The following is a 20,132-nucleotide window of genomic DNA, read 5'->3' on the forward strand; positions in this document are numbered from 1 at the left end:
AATTCCCTATCTGACACGATGTTTTCCGGAATGCCATGCAATCGGAAAACGTGGATGATGAACAAATCGGCTAATTCCTGGGCCGAGGGGAGTCCTTTCAAGGGCACAAAATGGGCCATTTTACTAAAGCGGTCGACTACCACCCAAATGACCGACATGCCCTCAGACCTGGGGAGCTCACCCACAAAATCGGGGTGGGCAAGGGCTGCAATCTTCCCACAGATGCCAGTCGGGAGGGCTTACTCCTCGCACACACCGCACACTCTCTAACAAACTCTTTGCAATCGGCTGCTAGAGACGGCCACCAAGCGCATCTGGCTACAAGGTCCTGTGTTCTGGAGGCCCCAGGGTGTCCCGCATTCCTGTGTGAATGGAACATCTGCAAAATCTGAAGGCGAAATGGCAGTGGGATAAACATAACCCCTTTGGGCTTCCCCTCCGGGATGTCCTGCTGAAAAGGACCTAAAGTCTCTGTTCAATCTTCCCAAGTCTCAGTTGTTGCTAGTACCAGTCTCTGAGGGACAATGGTCTCTGGGGGGGAGGGCTGTGCTGTCTCTGGCTCAAAGCATCTAGACAGGGCATCTGCCTTAATGTTTTTGCTCCCTGGGGTGTACGTAATTATAAATCTGAATCTCGAGAAGAACAATGACCATCGAGCCTGACGGGGGCTTAATCTCTTGGCTCCCTCGATGTATTCTAAATTTTTGTGGTCAGTGTAAACTGTAATCGTATGTTCTGCTCCTTCCAACCAATGACGCCATTCTTCAAAGGCCAATTTGATGGCCAGGAGCTCCCTGTTGCCTATATCGTAGTTTCTCTTTGCCGGAGACAACCTACGAGAAAAGTAGGCACATGGGTGCAATCTACCCTGCAACCCTGACCGCTAGGACAGCACAGCCCCTACCCCGACCTCTGAGGCATCCACCTCAACAATAAAGGGATAGGAAGTGTCAACGTGTCTCAGGATGGGTGCAGAGCAAAACAAATCTTTCAAAGTGGAGAATGCATGCAGAGCCTCTGGAGACCAGTGGGTAGTATCTGCCCCTTTCTTAGTGAGACAGGTGAGGGGTGCAATGACAGTGGAGTACCCCTTTATGAACCTTCTATAGTAATTGACAAAGCCTAGAAATCTCTGAAGAGATTTTAACCCGACTGGTTGAGGCCATTTTAACACAGCAGAAACCTGTGGCAGGATCCATAGACAGGCCCGAGGTGGAAATAATGTACCCTAAAAAGGTGACAGATGTTACCTCGAAGATGCATTTCTCCAATTTGGCGTAAAGCATGTTTTGCCTTAGTTTATCCAATACAAACTTGACATGTGTCCTGTGCTCAGAGAGGTTGTTAGAAAAGATAAGTATATCATCCAGGTATTCCAACACGAACTTGCCCAATACCTCCCTGAATACCTCATTAATCAGTTCCTGAAAGACGGCCGGGGCGTTACACAGCCCGAAGGGCATCACCAGGTACTCGTAATGCCCGTCGGGCGTGTTAAAGGCCGTCTTCCATTCATTGCCCTTTCTGATCCGCACCAGGTTGTATGCACCCCGTAAATCCAACTTTGAAAAGATCTTAGCGTCGGTTATCTGTGTAAACAAGTCAATTATCAAGGGCAAAGGGTAGCGATTCTTTACTGTGATTTTATTCAGGCCCCGGTAATCAATGCAAGGCCGCAGGCCTCCGTCTTTTTTCTTAACAAAAAAGAAACCTGCGCCAGCAGGCGACCGGGAAGGGCGAATGAACCCCTTGGCTAAATTTTCACGAATGTATTCCTGCATGGCCACTTTCTCTGGACCAGACAAATTGTAAAGATGGCCCCTAGGGGGCATACAGCCCGATCGGAGATCGATGGGGCAATCAAAGGGGCGATGTGGAGGTAACTTATCTGCAGCCTTGGGACAGAACACATCAGAATACTCAGAATATTGTACTGGTACACCCTCCAAATGAATCCTGGTCTGGCCCAGTGTCACTCTCCCTAAACACTGCTGAAAACAGTGAGCTGACCTGCTAGTTAGCTGACCGGTAGCCCAATTAATCTGTGGAGAGTGTAAGTGCAGCCATGGCATGCCAAGGATGACTGTGGAGGTGGTCATGTGTAACACAAAAAACTGTAGTCTCTCCATTTGTAACACCCCTATAGTGACTTCCACCTCTGGTGTCTGAGACAGCGGATGATCACTTTGCAGGGGGGAGTCATCTACTGCCGTAACCGGAATGGGTGGTTTTACTGGGGTGAACGGAATACCCAATCTTTTTTGCAAATTCAAAATCCATAAAATTAGCTGCAGAGCCTGAATCAATAAAAGCCTCAGAAATCTCAGTTTTATCTTCCCATGTGACTGTACAGGGAAGGAGTAACCGCTAATCTTCTAGGGGTAAAAGCTGCGTGCCTAGGGTGCTACCCCCTACAACTCCTAGGCAATAGCGTTTCCTGGCTTGTTAGGACAATTACGTACTCTATGACCCCCCTCTGCGCAGTAAAGACACAGCCGCTCAGACATCCTGCGTCTTCGCTCCACTTGGGATAGCTTCGGCCGACGAATTTGCATTGGTTCGGGTGGAGGCGAGACAGGAGGAGGTGGAGTTACTGGAGGCGCAGCGTAGGACACCATTCTTACATGACTACTACCCCGGGTCTGTTTCTGATAGCGCAGTCTGCGGTCGACTCGAATGGCCGATGAAATGGCCTCATCGACTGTCTTAGGTTCAGGCAGACTTAACATGAGATCTGAAACCTCATCTGACAACCCTGATTAGAAACAATCTAATAGGGCATAGGTGTCCCACCTGGCTGAAACTGACCACCTCCTAAATTCGGCTGCGTAATCTTCGACCGGACCCCTGCCTTGACGCAAGAGCTTGAGCTTCCGCTCAGAGGACTCGCGGCAAGGTCTGGGTCATCGTAAATTACTGCCATGGCTTTAAAAAATTCATCCACTGAAGAGAGGGCCAAATCCCCGGTGGGCAAACTGTACGCCCACGTCTGAGAATCGCCTGATAACAAAGTCTTAATAAATGTGACCCTTTGGGTCATATTTACAGAAGATCGGGGTCTCAACTCAAAGTAAGATAACACTCTACTTTTAAAATTTCGGAAGTCAGATCGGTCACCAGAAAATTTCTCGGGTACAGGCAAACGTATGTCAGAGCTAGGAGGGGACCGCAACTCATCCACTGCTGTCTGGAGGGTTTGTAAAGAACCAGACAAAGCTTCAAACATAGTCTTGTGACTACCCAGCACTTGGTTGATGTTTTCCACCGAAGTGGCAAGTGCGCCCAGACGGTCAGTGTGTGCGTCCATTTGCATTTTTGGTCTGCCGTTCTGTAACAATCGGTGTAACACAGAGAGGATCTGATTACCGGTGAACTGCAGTCTCACCAGGAATACAGAATATACCCGATTATTGGTGATCTGCAGTATCACCGATAATCAGATATATCTACTAACCTCTGGACACCAGATAGGACAAGTGAGTGTTTAGATGCAACAGTATACTTTGAGTACTTCTCCAGAAGTATGTTCCTTCCTATAGCCTAGACTCTCCAGGAGGGAGGAGCTAGGCTGAGGGTAGGAAGGACAGAGCGTGAGTGACACCCGAGAGGGAGGGTGTCACTAACAGGTTTGGGAACTGCCTCTAACAGTAAGGCCAGTTCTGGAGGTCGGCAAGCCAGGTCGTTAACACACAGACAGATAAGGTACAGATTCAGGAGGCAGATACGGAATCCAATAAACAGACAGGGTTTGGCAACGGAGTATCAGAATAGCACAGTACAGAATCAGGAGGCAAATACAGAGTCCAGGGACGAGCAGAGTTTGGCAACAGGATATCAGAAATAGCAAGGTACAGGATCAGAGTTCAGAGGAATAGTCAGGCAGGCAGAAGGTCATAACAAATAATACAATTCAATGTTCCTAATGCTAAGGTGTGAACTCCTTGATGTCAACACCTTTGGAAACTATGCTAGAACACAGATACAGACAAGGTCTGAGTGCTACCACGTTGTGATTGCAACGGCAGACAACCAGAGAATGACCAGCACCCAGTATATATAGTGAAGCGCTCTCCAGCGCCTTCCCTAAGTGCTGGACCAATGGCAGGTGGTGAAAATGTCAGCTGACCCGCCTGGTCAGCTTACCCTTTTCTGGCTGTCATATAAGCTCTGCCTCTCAGCGCGCGCGCGCGTCCTTCTGAACCTGTGTGGACTAGCAGTCCCAGCCACACCAGACATGTCCTGCAATGCACCCTTTGATTCAGGCGTGGAGACCGCCGCCCCGCTCTCTAAGCGAGCGGCAGTTTCCCCACATCCGGCCGCAATGTCAGCTGCTTTGACATGCGTGCAATCCGCCGCATCCAACGCGGATTCCACCGCTATGCCCATGCGGCATGCGGCGGTTTCTCCGCGTTGTGCCGCCATGTTAGACACGGAAACAGCCGTCTCACTCTGAGCCCTTGTGGCGGCTTTTCCGCGTTTCCTCACACAAATCAGGTGTAAAAACTGCCTATCTCTATATCTATCCATCTGTCTGTCTCCATATCTATCTATCTATCTATCTATCTATCTACAGTATCTGTATATCTACAGTATCTATCTATCTATCTATCTATCTATCTATCTATCTATCTATCTATCTTAGCAAAGGAGAGCAAACAGATATCCGGGCACCAGCCGGCAAAAGTACTGCATAAACTCCTTTATTCCTTCCCCAAGATCCCTGACAGAAAATTGCAAGGCCTAACAGCCGTTTCACAGATAAATCTGCTTCTTCAGAGGCAACAAATCTATCTATCTATCTATCTATCTATCTATCTATCTGTCTGTCTGTCTGTCTGTCTGTCTGTCTGTCTGTGTCTCTCTCTCTCTCTCTGTCTGTCTATCTGTCTGTCTGTCTGTCTTTTTTAGGGTGAACCAAATTCAAAATATCCCTATGCATAGTACTATGGAGTTATGAAAGAACTCACATTTGCTAGGTTACTCTTACCAGCTGACAGGTTAAAAAGTCGTAAAATGGAGTGAGCATACAAATGAAACTATATATTCTTCCAGATGACAGCTAAGCCAAAGATAAGGCCTTATTCACCTAACAGTTCAGTTTTGTAAGGAACACTCAACACAAATGTTTTTATGATGATAAAGTCCTGTAGCTGATGACAGTATCACTTTCCATGTTAAACAAGCCAATTTGCAGAAATGCCCCAAAATTTAATTTTCTTTTCTCATGAATCTTGGTATTCTGGAGTTAATTGCTAATAATTGACTGAAAGTAAGAGAAGAGCAATAAAAATTAAGTAGAAGGTTCACCTTCATTAAAAAAAAAAGTTGATATTTCCATTGTGCCACAGTTGGTTTCCATACACTTCTTGTCTAAAGGCCACCTGTATAGGAAGTGAGGAGAAACACACCTCTTTACAACTGAGGCTCCAACTCTTTCCCACTGTTTCAAATTGAATAAATACCTCTTCTGCGATATGGATCCACTCAATCAGTCCTTTACCCAAAGCTGTTCTGCTCAAAAATCAATAGCCTATTTAAAACAATTTTATTTTAAACAGGAGATGAAAAATTATCTCCTAGGAGAAAAAGTTATCGTAATTGAATATGAGCCTTGTATGCTATCCAATCATCTTAACTTTTACGTAATTTATTTAATTTAAGATAGTGGCCCATATGCAATTCACTTTTTCACTTGAGTTATCTCCAAGTTGACATTTTCACACCTTGTCATAAAATCCCTTTTAAGCCACCAGTAAACAAGAAAATACTCAAGATAATTTTGACGATACTTTTTCTTTACTTTTTGGTACTTTTTTAGATTACAAAATGTTGAAAAGTTATTACAAAAAGAAGTTGAAAAATGATCTGCTATGAGAAAACTCAGGTGAAAAAGTTAATTGCATATGGGCTAGTGAATCTAAAATGTATCTAGTTATTAAAATTAAATGAAGCGCTATTTCCCTACCCACCTTTTTTTTCTGCAGCAATAATACTGGTACAGGGAGTATAAATATGGGAGCAAGAAAGGCAGCCATTTTTGTTTAAAATAATTCACTAATTCTTGATTTATGCCCTTTGTATTTAATTAATGGTTACTTTTTCTGGCATAGGTCTACTTTAAAGTTAAATTAAATTCAATTTCTTTTGGTTAGTTTTGATAGGATGGGGGGGGGGGGGGTTAGACTTACTAGTAATGTGCCATGACTATCTCTGTCACAAATGGAGAGATTTTGTCTTATTTCAGAATCAGAATGAGTTTATTCACCGAGTGCAGCGGACGCCACGCCCGGAATTATTTGTGGTACACATGGCATGGAAAACTGTTATACAACTCATGTCCTGTTTCGTTACATGAGTGAGTAGGTCTTGAAGTTAGGGGAGCAGGGTCTCAACCCCCAATAATCATTCCCGTGTTATTGCTAAAAAAAAAATAAAAAAATTTTGGGGGGGTCATCTGAACTCTGTTGGGGAGAGTTTCCTTCAATTCCTGTCCGTTTAAACCAATGAGAGCCACAGGAAGTTATTACATCTCTACTTACTGTGCACCAGATGACAATTTCTTTGCACATGTGGTCAAATACATAGCCAATTAATGTAAGGCATTTCCAATAGCATTTCCAATGCTTAAAGTACTTTGAATTATACTTACACAAACATGATTATGCCTGTGTTAGCCATTGCATAAGAGAGACCCAGAATTCCGCTGCCCATGATGGCGTTGCCCAAGTTAAACACTGACATGCCGAATGATGTGGTCCCAGGATGCTTTGGATAGAAGAAAAATACAAATCTGATTTATGTTTTGGGAAATTTAATTTCATAGACAAATCAAATCAATAAGTCATGGTTTTCTCAATGTCCTAATTGTATATTTTTCTATGATGTGCATAGACCTGTAGTGAGTTAATAATAACCTGTGAGTTAATAATTAAACACAATTCAAACTTATTGACGCTGCTCTCCATTTGCTGAAGCTTGCTGTGTCAAAGCAACATAGATGGTGAGGTCACAGGGTTAAGGACACTGTTTCACAAGGGAGATGCAAGACTGTTATTTTAGAGGCAATAATGATGGATAAATTATATATGTTAGAAGCCAGATGGCATGGTAAACAGTTAGATCTTTTTTTCCCTGGAAAACCTCTAGCCACATATTTTTGTTATTCAGCAAAATGAGCTCTATTATTAGAAGAAAGCCTAATGTAATATGCATTACTGTAATGTTGTAAAATTTTATTATTTAAATTAATTTTTGATTACCACCATTACTCTTATTTATTATTATATTATATAATATTATAATGTAATATTTACTATTTATTATTACTGTTATACTTTGGGGGGAAAATATAAGACCACCGTACGGGAAGGAGCACTTATTCACACACCTTAGCAACAGTTGAATTATTGATGAAGGCATTGCGGTGCTTTTTTTGAATGATAGACATTTGGTCTGGTGAAGAGTCTAAAAGTTAAGGAGGCAATAGAAGATTGGAGGAAGTTTATGAGGTAATAAAGAGAGAGCATGTCTATGTTGAAGATGACTGGTGAACATAATGGCTGAGTTATCAGGACAGTATTATTTATCAAATTCTCTGTGCAGGCTTGCCTTATAATTTAATGGTATGCTTCTGAAAAAAACATTTCATGTTAGCAAAACAAACTATGATACTTACATGCTCATCTTTATATTCTGCCAACATCTTCTTTACCCCTGTGCCATTTGTTAGAAACTTCTGACTTTCTGCATCTTCCTCATCAATATATTGACTGTATAAAAAACAGCAATGTACAATAATATTTGAGAGATGCAACTATAATTAATATTATTAATATTTATATAGTGCCATTATTTTCTATCATTCTGCACATGGTTCAAGGTATACAATAGTGTCAGTAACATATTATTAGCTCATTGGGCCTGATTCAGTTACACTAATTGCTGCCATTAAGAACTAGAGGTAGTCTAACACATGTGAAATTATATTTGCTGGATACAATTAAGAGAAAATAAATGGATGAAAATTGCTCTGTCTGGCCATATGAAAAAAAACTGAGAGAAATAAATATCTTTCTTAGTCTCTTGGTATACTTTTCTCCTGACACAATTACAGTAGGCTACGTTCACAGTGGTGCATTGCGCTGAACAATGAAATTGCGTTGCTAACGTAAACTATGTTTGCATGATGCAGTGTTTAAAATGTGGTACCACATAAAATGCGCATTAACAGGTGCAGTGAAGCATACTTCATACGTACATTACACATTCAACCGCATGTCGTGATGCAACTATTCTCCTTTGTTGTGCCTAGATCCTGCTTTTGCAGAATTTGTAACACAGTGTCTAACTGTGAATGTTGTCTTAAAGAGGAACTCCAGTGAAAATAGTGTAATAAAAAAAGTGCTTCATTTTTACAATAATTATGTATAAATGATTTAGTCAGTGTTTGCCCATTGTAAAATATTTTAAATCCCGGATTTATATTCTGACACTTATCACATGGTGACATTTTTACTGCTGGCAAGTGATGTAGCTGCTGCTTGCTGTTTTGGCAGTTGGAAACAGCTATTTCCCACAACGCAACAGGGTTCACAGACAGGAAACTGCCAAGAGTACGTCCTCAGAATTTCTTTGTGGGAGGGATTTCACCACAATATCAGCCATACAGCACCCCCTGATGGTCTGTTTGTGAAAGGGAATAGATTTCTCATGTAAAAGGGGGAATCCGCTATTGATTGGTATAAAGTTCAATTCTTGGTCGGAGTTTCTCTTTAAGTCCTACATTTTCTACCACCTCTTCCCAGATTATATGACTTATCAGAATGGTGCTATTTGCACCCAAAAGTGTTTGTGTTGTTGTTGTTTTTAATTATTATTACATTCTTAAACTGTGTTATGTATAAACTATTCACCCAACCAAGCCTCTTTTGAAGCCTTTCCCTATGCAGGTTGATATTGCAGAAAGATGGAGCTGGCCACCTAAACAATACCAGCCTATGTGGTATTTGTCATATGAGGTGCTCTGCCTGCAAGAGGGAGGCAGAAATGTTTTTTCCCTTTGTAAAGTCCACTAATACATGTCAAGGAGAAGGGACATATTCCCAGCTTAGTGCCAAGGAGAGGTGGGAGTTACTACTCCAAGCCCTGTAGCGACGCATTAGTGTTGCAATGCGTATTTACATTTACACGTTGCACCACTAACGCGTAAAAATGTATAAGTTAATGTTCCTGCACTAGCAGGAATGCATAAAAATTTACGCATGCGGCCCGCCGACCTCCGAGGTCGGCGAGCTGCCAGCGGGGGACTGGAGCAGCAGTAAGTGGCTACGAAGGAACAGGATGGCTGCATGGGGCTGGTAGAAGCCCAGGTAAGTGAAACTCATTTATTTATTTTGCTTGGACCTTCCCTTTCAGGGGTGACTTATGATGAAAATTGGAACTCCATTAAAGAAGTAGGCCTCTAGATATCTGCCAGCACCCAGGCATTTGGAATGATTATTGGGGTATATTACTAAGCTATAAAAATTACCACAAAGAGTTAAATGAAATATACTATCTATAAAAATCTAGCAGATAAAATAAAAAAAAAATCATTCAACATTTTCTATGAAGACAATGGCCTATTGGCCTCATTTCACTAAGCTTTATCAAACACTTTATTATCAAACATTTGATAATTTACCTCATGGGTAAAATCTAATTTTGAATTCACTAAGGAGTTATATATTTATTGAATATTGTATCGATAAAACGGTCAATAAATCTATAACACCTTAGCGAATTCAAAATTAGATTTTCCCCATGAGGTAAATTATCAAACGTTTGATAATAAAGTGTTTGATAAAGCTTAGTGAATTGAGGCCAAAGAGTTAAACTCTGCTCCCTGGAAATTCAGAAACACCCCAACAATAAAACAGTTTTAAATTTAGTCAATGGTTTAATCAAAAATGAAGACGCATTTGTGATATGTAAATGATCTTTCAATAGATTGTATACCCAATGGATGATTTGGCTGGACTTTCTTCCTGATAACAAATATGTAAGTACTTAGCCAGTTACACTATGTCTTCATATGACTCATTATTTGCAAAATAGATTTTATGCTTTAATGGTATTTAATTGATACCAGATCATTGCAAAGCTTTAACCACACTTATTTTTATTTTCTGTTGTTGTTTATACTGATATTTACATATTATAATACTAATGTAAGCACAGATTATACTCTTATTTCATCTGTGGAGTATTATTGTCTTATGTGGAAATTGTACAATTTTTGCCATAATTTAAAGTGATCCCGAGCTAAAGCTTGGAATCAAAATTAGATATACTGCATATCTTAAGAGAGGGAAACCTCAGGATCCTATTGAGGCTTCCCTCATGTTTAAACAAATTAAATAAGAAATAACAAAAGATTAAGGTGGGGAATTTAAAAAATGTAGAAGAATATACCGTAATCACAATTAAATAATATATGATAATATTATTTTTAACTTAGTTAGCCGAACATGTAAGTACAATCCAACCCAATGTAGAAAATGCTCTAATGTAGTTTTTTTAGCATCTACTAAATCAGAGCACATTAGAAGGGTTTCACATTTTACTAATTATTAAGCTTGTTTAACAAACAGTTCGAGTATAAACCTTTGGTATTGGCAAGTTGAGATTAATGTAAGATAGAAAGTTAATTTAGCTTTTATATATAAATATGACATTATGCAACCTTTGATCAGGATTTCAAAAGTATAGATCAAAAACTTTTTTGTTTTTTATACTGTATCTAGAACCCTATGGCATTTTAAAGAGATTTAATTTTTGTGACAGTTTAGAGAATGTGAAAAGGATTTCTTAGTCAATAGGGCTGATGTGCTCAAAAATGTTTATACAGCTCAAATTAACTGATGAGACTAAATCAGATAGGTTCATAAAGTAGAACACATTTCTCTATTTTTAAGTCCATCCTAAACACTGGCATGGATATGGCCATCGAAGACTAGAGGTATAGAGGAGCATCTGCATAGCAAAACCCTTTAAGGCCCAAAACCGAGATTCCTATGGGACCGCCAATTCCAGATAGAAAAACAGTTATCAGAGTTCTCCGGCTATGAACAGATAAAATATTGGTAGAGGACCCAAGGTTGATAGGGCAAGTACCACACATAGGTGTGTGAAAGGGATTTTTTTCCACCGCAACAATACAGAAATCTCCAGCAAATGTAGAATTGTGGATAGCTGTTTACTGTGAAATGATAACTTTTGTAATTTACACCTTATCAGTGTGATACTGTGGTCAGAAGAGATCTGTCATTGAGTTTCCATCAGCCTTTCACCGAATGATGCCAGCACATAACTGATTAAATGTTACTGGTTAAGGTTACAGGCTGGCAGCTGCTTAGATTACATTATAATAGGTAAAGCTGTCAGTTAGGTTGACAGGTAGTGTAAGCCATGTACACTATTCACAACAGTAGTCAAAGATTAATGGACTACGACATATGCTACAGATTTTATAAAGCCCAACTAAACTTTTTTTTAAAAATCAGGGTTAGTGCTTGCGAGTTCAGAACTGTCTTGCAATTCTCCTTGATCCTTGCTGCCATTTTCCTGAGAGTAGTGCCATCCTCTTAGCTTAATGTGTAATATCCTTTTATTACAATCAAGTATAATTTTTCATACTTACATTTGTTAAGCAATTGCACTTTAACAACTTACCTGTTGATAGTAACTTTCTCGGAGTCCATTTCTTTGCAGTACACATTTTCAGTGCTCTCTCCGCTGTTGCTGTCATCATCAGCATCTGTGCTGACTTTTTGGAGCTCCACACGATCCATTTTTGGCATTGAGCAGTTAATGACTTGACTCACACCTTTTTCAAAAGTAAACACTTTGCAGGGTTCTTTCACAATGGACTTCAGAAGTTCTGTAAAAAAAAAAATATATACATATATATATATTTAGCAAGTACAAAATGATGACTAAATGATCTTACAAACTGAAATAAAATTTTTGAAAGTAGTATCGAAAGATTGGGCTGCAACCACAGAAAATATAATAAATTGATGTTGTCAACATTTAATATTCTCAATTTTTTCACAGCTAATATATATTTTTGCTTACAAACATTTAATACTGTCATATCATTTTATGTTATTGTCTCATTTAGCCCCTTACAAAAGTTGCTTTGTTTATTTTACACATTTTAACGTGACTTGTCTTGAGATGGCTTTGGAGCTTGCCAACTTTTTTTCCTTTTAAACAAGGCATATTGCCTGGCTGCCCCAATGATTCTGTGCCACCAATACCTCAAACCACTAATGAAGAATAAGTATACAAATCAGGTGCTCTGGCCACGGTATGACCAAAAACTTTTTTCAATTGTGTGATTCAGACACTGCCTGAAGCCAGAAATATCAACAGTGTGGACAGGTAAGTTATTTATTTATTGTATTTATAAAGCGCCAACATATTACGCAGCGCTGAATAGCCATTGTTTGAAACAAAAAACATACGCATCCTCCATACTTGATACTAAAAATGAAAGTATTTTTAGTAGTAAATACCACAAAAAAGTTAATCAGCATTGTTATTTTTAAATCTTAACCTTTTGTGATATATGATATTACAATAAAAAAATTGCTTTTCCTTTAGACTGAAACATTCATAAAAAATTCTTAATATGTTGTCTGTATTCCGGGTTATACATTTTTTTTTTTTCAATGAAACACTGAAATGTTGTCTCATATGCCCTTTTAGATATACTCCCTATCAATGTTGCCAACTCATCCCTTTAATTACTGACACATATTAATTATACAGGTTTCGTGGCTAGGTAGATGCAGTTAAGGCACTGATTATGTGTAAGTAGCCCCAGAACCTGTATAACTTAGATGTGTCAGTAAATAAAGGGATAAGTTGGCAACACTGCTCCCTAAATGTTTTTTTTTATAAAGATAGACATTATACATATGTACTTTATTTTGTGTACTTCCTTTCACCTGTATTTTTACATAACTGAAGTACCTAAATGTCAACAGTTAATTAAAGTCAAACTGTCATTACAGAAACATTGATGCAGCAATTTTAGGAAATGTTTTCATCTCTCACACCTATACATAACATTCAGCTTCACTGGTTAACTATAGATTATGAACAAATATCTAGCCTATGAAGTGGCAAATCTGAATTACATACTTTCTAAGTGCAATAATCGATGGGGAAGTGAGGACATGTTCACTTTATTCCTGATTTGATTAGTTCAAAGTGAGAAGAACTGAATATCTTGCCTGCTTTTACACTCATTGCTCATTCATGCTTTTTTAGGGTGTATGGTTATAATTATGAGAGGCAGAGAATCAGCAGGACAGCTAGACAATTTTCAATGTTTAAAAGGTAATACATATGTCAGCCTCCACTTCAGATTCCCTTTAAACAACCTTTTAGAGCTAGTTTACACTAGGTCCAGAAACGTATCCGTGGCTCCGTTTTTCAGCCCTGATTAAAAACGGAGCCACGGATAGCAATGTTAAAAATAACAGCCGTCTTCACCCAAGAAAAAAACAGATCCGTCTGCGTTTGCAGGGACCCATTTTCAAAGCCTGAACGGAAGGTCTGAATCTGCTGCATTTTCACGCAACGGATCTGGACCCTGATAGACGCAGGGGTAGTGGCAGACAATGGGAAAATGGATTTCCCTCTACACAGGCAAATTGTGACAGAGAAACAGATCCGTTTCTGTGTCACAGCCTGGGGGGTGGGAGAGGGGGTCGCCATACTGGAGGGTGATAGCAGGCAGGACGGGGGTGTCCCCCCCTCCCTCACCTGGGTCCACTGTCCCAGCTACCCCTCCAGCTTGTCTTGCAAAACTTGTTACAATGTATAGCAGGGAGCCGGGTGCTTACGTACTTACCTACTCCTTTGGTTCACGATCGATCCGGTTCTTTTTAATGAATCAATTCAAATGAATCGATTCATTGAAAAGAGTCAAACTTCCCATCACTGCGAGCCACTGCCTGCAATGCCGCCCTCTGAAGTAAAGAGGGTGGCATTGCAGTCAGTGACGCATAGTGATGGGAAGTTTGGCTCTTTTCAATGAATCGGTTCATTCGAATCGATTCATTAAAAAGAACCGGGTCGTAAACCGAAGCAGTAGGTAAGTATGTGAGCTCCTGACTCCCTGCTATACATGTAACAAGTTTTGCGAAACTAGCTGGAGGGGTAGCAGGGACAGGGGACCCAGGTGAGGGAGGGGGGACGTCCCCCCTCCCCGCTGACCACTGCCACCCCTGTTCTGCCTGCTATCACCCTTCAGCATGGTGGCTGACTCTCCCCCATGGCTGGGCATACGTTTCCACAGACTGGAAATGTATGCTGTAAAAATATCATTTTTAGGAAAAAACGGGAGAGAAGGAAAAAAAAAGTTTAGAAAAACGGATCCGTGTAAAACGGATCTGATCTGCAACGGACCAGTGTGGACCTAACCTTAGAGGCAATATACTGAAATGTAAAATTATGATAGTAATATCTAGAACAAAACACACATACATATCAACAGAGCACACATTAACCGATTATAACACCCACAGACATAAACACTTCTAGGGGGTTAAGGAGTATCAACCATATTGCCAAGGTATAATAATTATGGCACCCATAATATGAATACATTTTACAGGTCCATCCCCTTGTATGGATAGGCAGGTATTGTGGAAGGGATTATTCATATTTATCAAGTTCACTGTCTCTTTGTCATATCTATGTTTCATTTAATTTGTTACTTATCTTACCTATCTGTCTCATATATCTGTATATATATATATATATATATATATATTTTTACATCCATAACAGAGGTTTGATGTAACCCTATTTAGACTGGATTTGTGGTTTATAATTCCTGTAAAAGGTTAAGCTGACCGATTTCATGAAGAACATAAGTTCAGATATAATAGATGTTGTGTCTGTTGTTGCAACCAGAACTTGTATATTTGTTATACAGTGATACAGAAAATGTATTTCCTTTATTAAATGATTGATTGCTATCCTGAATATTTTTTAATAATCTGAATTATGTGTACTACTTGCCTACCATAGTTTGAAGCTAGGTTTAATTGTCATTTTGTGAAGGCCTCAGCCATGACAAGCCATACAGTGTTACTTGGGCCTGTAAAAGTAAGCATAGTAAGGAATAAAACATAAATAAATTCTATCAATGAAATATTGATACATTTTGTGATTGAAAAGTGAGGAACAAATCAATGTCATTATTTATGACAGATATTTGTTAGAAAATGTAATGTTGTATTAATGAATGAAAATGCTTATTATGAACACTTGTTTACCCTTGCACATACAGTCTACTCTGTCTGTCTTTCTTAGAAAAATGTACAGCAGCATAATGCAGACATTTTCTCATGTACAAATCCTGATTATTCTTTAAAATCAGGTTTAGTTGTCTTTATTTTAATGTGTTTGTTTGTGTTTTTTAATGTGTCTGTTTCTCACTCTTTTTCTCACTGAAGATTGAATGATATAATGAAAGACAGCTCCAAAATTCTTAACTACCTCTAAGGTTTATAGGGAACACTGAAAACCTCTGTATGAAATTTCGTTATATATATTACTCCCATGACTATTAATAAGAGAAAATAAGTAATGATGCTATTACTAAACACCAGCACCGCAACAACAGACATTATCTTAAGCAAATAAGTCTCTAGTGTATGTGATATATGAATCTATACCTAAATAATGGAGTGTGGACTATAAAAAAAAAATATAAATATATATATATATATATATATATATATATATATATATATATATATATATATATATATATATATATATATATATATAACTAAAGATAAAATTAAAAACAGAAAAAATACTTTTAAAAAATCACTATGTGCTTTATTCTGTATTTCACATTTTAACACGTCTAAATTAAATGTAAATAATGTAAATGTAAATAAATTAAATGTAAATAATATAAATGTAAATATGTATAAATAAATTATTAAAATACATTTTAGAATAAAGCATTTAATAAAATACGAGTAATATTTATGCTTATGAAAAACAATTACCACTGAAGCAACCTACATTTATTCAAAAACAGTTATGCAATTAGATTCTGATACAATAACACCCGCACTGTGGAACACATGCAAAATAATACAAAATAAAAAGAACTAAAACAACATTTGAAAATGTTACCCCTAAATCCAGTCTGTTCAATCTTTTGTTTGCCAGGTACACCAGTAAAAGGACAGTCTGTTCAATCTTTTCCTGGCCAGGTACATCAGTAAAAGGACAGTCTGCTCAATCTTTTCTTGGCCAGGTACATCAGTAAAAGAAATATCAATGGTCATGCAGGTGCATAACATTTAAAGAGCAGAGGGAGTGTTTCCTACAAACCAATCAGAACTGGAATAGAAGACCAAGCCTTTCTAAGTTGCGTCAGATTCTGTAAACAAAACCTGATTACGCCAGACTCTGTGTACTCAATGAATGTGCACCATCTTTAAAAAAAAAAGATAAAAAACTAGAGAGGTGTCCTGGAGTAAAAAAATGAAAACTACCAGTTTGTTGGTTTCTTTCATTTTGGAATTGTTAACCTCCTGGCTCCATAAATTACATGGATTTTGGGCTGTTTCTTATATTGGTACCTTCTATGATGATTATATTTTGCAAAAAGGCATTTTACTAACTTTTGTAAATATTTTAAATGCTTTTGACCCCATAAATAACTGGACCATAATCTGAGGTCTCTAAGTTCCCATCAGATGCTTATAACATCATCAGAAGTCAGCTACATTGCATTCTTTTTGCAGATAATTATTGCATTCTATGCTGCAGAAGGTTGATGATCCCTCCCCATTCCATAGAAAATGACATGCATGCTTAGGTGTCTACCATCTAATGCCAATGTCCTCAATATTTTATTCTACTTTCAATAAAGTAGTGAGCTATAATTTGAATATACATATCTATGGAACTGGACAGGGCTTATACCTTTAGTGTATTTATTATAGAAGATAAACTGCTGTTTAGCAATACAGGACTATGGAGAGATGTTTAATTATCTCTAACCATGGTTAGGGCAAAAAGATTACAGATTGTCCCATGGATTCAATATTTGACTCAGGTGAGCTTTTATATCTTTGTCAAAGCAGCGGGGTGGAGACAGGAGGGATGGAGATTTGACAACTAAAGCAAATATCAACAGGGCAATAACATCTGCAGCTGAAGAAGAATGAAAACATTGACTTTGTGCTTCTGCCTCCAGGGAGACCTATGTTTTTGGTAGGCATGAGACACTAATAATACCATATCTGGGAAAGAACACCTCATGTTTATGGGCAACCTAATTCCAAATAAACACATACTGTAGGTCATTTAGTGATCAAATCTGATAGACAGGAACAGACAAACATTTGTTTGTTTAGGACTCCACCATGGAGAAATCCTGAGCATACTAGGTATAAAACTTTCCACAGGCAGAGGGAAAAAAAAAGATCTTTATTCAAAAACAAAGACTCCAGTAGCAATGTGAATTCTGCAGTGCACATGGAATTTAACAACTTAAGGACCCTCTTAAGGACCAGAGATGGCTGGTACAGAAATGGCAGGATACCGACAAATCGCTGAGCATACCCGCCGCAACCGCCGTCACCACTGCACGGCAGGAACCTGGGCCACCCACTTTGCTGAAAACAGTTAGATTTGCTGGCACCATCCAGCCTCCGGAGCAGCACCCAATTGCACTCCCCCATCATCTATCTAAGGCAGCGCAGGGATTTCTCTTTTGTTCCACCCACTTTGCTGTCTCTATAATGGCAGAGTTCCTGTGAGCCAGTCAGGAGCCGCTTTTATTGGCTCCTGACCCTTTCTTTCAATGGAAGCCAATGGGAGTTGCTTACATTGAAAGACAAGGCCAGGAGCCAATGAAATCGGCTCCTGACCCGCTCAAAGGGCTCTGCCGTCATAGAGACAGGCAGAACAAGTGAGCTGCAGTGGGAGACGGCAGGGATTCAGCTTTGAGATCGGTGGGATCAACGAAAACGGCAGATGCCTGCAGTGGCGGTGAGTTGAAATCTATGCCCTGCCAGCCAGATAGCCATCAAAACATAGATTTCAACTAGCAAGGTCCTAAAGCAGTTAAATTCTAATAAAGTGTCCAAGGTTCAGTTTAAATCCTTATGTATATACATAAGACTGTAAAGCTCAGCTCAGCATAGCAGTCAGGAAACTGGAATTGTTTATAAGGGAATTAAAATGTCAGCCTCCATATTCCTCTCACCTTAGGTTCCTTTTAACATGCATCATGGTTTTTTGCACAAAAAGTGCATAGCATACAAGATTCATTTGAAAGCCATTTTCAAACATTTTTTTTTTGGTTCAAAATAAAATTTCTGTTTCAATTTACAGCAAGCTGTGCGTTTTTTAAATGCTGTTGCTTGGAAACAGTGACAGTGTGATACTTGGTATGTAGGATGCTCCCAAAATCCACTGTTATACTGCTGAAAATGTGAAAATGTCAGTATTCCATATGCCAAAATGTTTGTCATGCAAAATTGATACAGAAGAAGTGGACCATCTCTGCTGAGAATAGCACCGCTTCAGACAGACCTCTAGACCGAGGGCCATTTTGCACTATTCAGTGGCTTTATATTGATAATGGATGGAACATCATAGATTAAGAGAATTCTAATCGGTCCACCTGTCCTAGCCAACCAATTTTCTGTTATTTGGTGGTTAGACATTGTTTTTCTTATTTCATAAAATCTACACTGTGATTCCTGCATTCTTGGATGGATCCTAATAATAGTGGACTTGCTAAAGGGACACAAATCACATTGCTGATCTCAGACTCCCTCTGGTGATGTACATTAAAGAGTAACTGTCAGGCATAATATAGAAAATCAATTACCTATTTGTATCTGTTAAATAAGTAAAAAGGATGCTAACCAGGCAATCCAAAAGTTCAAAATCAATATTACTTTTCTTTTCCAATAAAATATTATTCCCCAGGTCCCCTGGCTCTTATTTGGCATATTTGCCAGACAAAGACAGTTGCAGTGCATGCTGGGGCTTTTTTTCCCCTCTACTTTCCCCCCTTTTATTAGTTATCCCCCTCAGACACAACTAATGCAGCCTGATTGGCTGAAGCCTCTTTCCCTCCCGTTTTCCCCTCCCACGCCTCTGATCCTTTCTAATTGGCCAAAATGATAATGTATGAAAATGCACATCCTACTACAGAGGTGGGCGGGAGTGTCTGAAGACTGGGAGGAGGGTGGACAATGCATACAGAATCAGAAAGAGAATAAGAAACAGAGTAAGGGAGGAAATGACATCAGGATTGGCTTCAATCAAAGGCAATCCAGGATGGCAAATGACAGGAACAGAATTCTCTTTATTTACTATATGAAATTCACTGAAATCAAAACATGGACTGTGAAAATACATATGTTATGTGAGTAGAGCAAGTATTTACCTATATATATATATATATATATATATATATATATATATATATATATATATATATATATATATATATATATATATATATATTTGTGTGTGTTTTTTTCTGAGATAGTATGGCTGACGGCTCCTCTTTAAAACAGTTATTTTTGTACTTATATAACATTTTTCATCAGGATGTGGAAGTATAGAAAAGATCTCTGTAGTCATCCCACACTTTCACCAAGCTCTTTGTCATTTTTTATAACTGCAATGGTAACATTTTCATTTACATTACTGGGGCTTCAGAGACTTTAGTGATGTAACATTTTGCTCTCTTTAGAAAGATTGCCACTCTCCGCTTGTTACCACTCTCCAAACTGAACTTTTTTTTTTGTAAAATACCAATTAATAATGAAGTAGTGTGGCTATACAATGCTAGAAGCTCTGTGTAGCAAATTATGTCTAGGCTTGACCAGAAATGTTCATCTCTGTTTCAAAGAGATTTCAGCAGTGAAATTTCAATTTTAATTTTCATTGAAAAATATGAAATACACTGTAGTCAAAGGAGGAGGACAGTCTATCCAAAAAGAAGATCATCTTTGTCTTTAGGGAATCTTGAAAAGCTTTGCAAACCTGTGACTCAAAAATGGAATCCTCTGTACTGT

The 20,132-nt window shown here is 38.8% G+C and overlaps 1 protein-coding gene across 2 annotated transcripts in view; it reads right to left on the bottom strand.

Moving 5' to 3' along the window:
* The window catches only part of SLC38A4 (solute carrier family 38 member 4), a 134,738-nt gene that overhangs the window by 50,383 nt on the left and 64,223 nt on the right, over nt 1–20,132 (bottom strand). Inside the window, exons 1-4 of one of the 2 annotated variants that reach the window (XM_068276595.1) lie at nt 16,216–16,361; nt 11,713–11,920; nt 7,676–7,769; nt 6,650–6,765 (exon numbers count right to left, since the gene is read on the bottom strand). In XM_068276595.1, the coding sequence (XP_068132696.1) occupies nt 6,650–6,765; nt 7,676–7,769; nt 11,713–11,840 (338 nt within the window). In that variant the 5' untranslated portion in view covers nt 11,841–11,920; nt 16,216–16,361. Of the gene's footprint in view, nt 1–6,649; nt 6,766–7,675; nt 7,770–11,712; nt 11,921–16,215; nt 16,362–20,132 lie in introns of those variants that run through there. The other variant, XM_068276596.1, reaches the window with a different exon arrangement.

This window comes from Hyperolius riggenbachi, chromosome 3 (genome assembly GCF_040937935.1).
Source record: "Hyperolius riggenbachi isolate aHypRig1 chromosome 3, aHypRig1.pri, whole genome shotgun sequence".
Lineage (NCBI taxonomy): Eukaryota > Metazoa > Chordata > Amphibia > Anura > Hyperoliidae > Hyperolius > Hyperolius riggenbachi.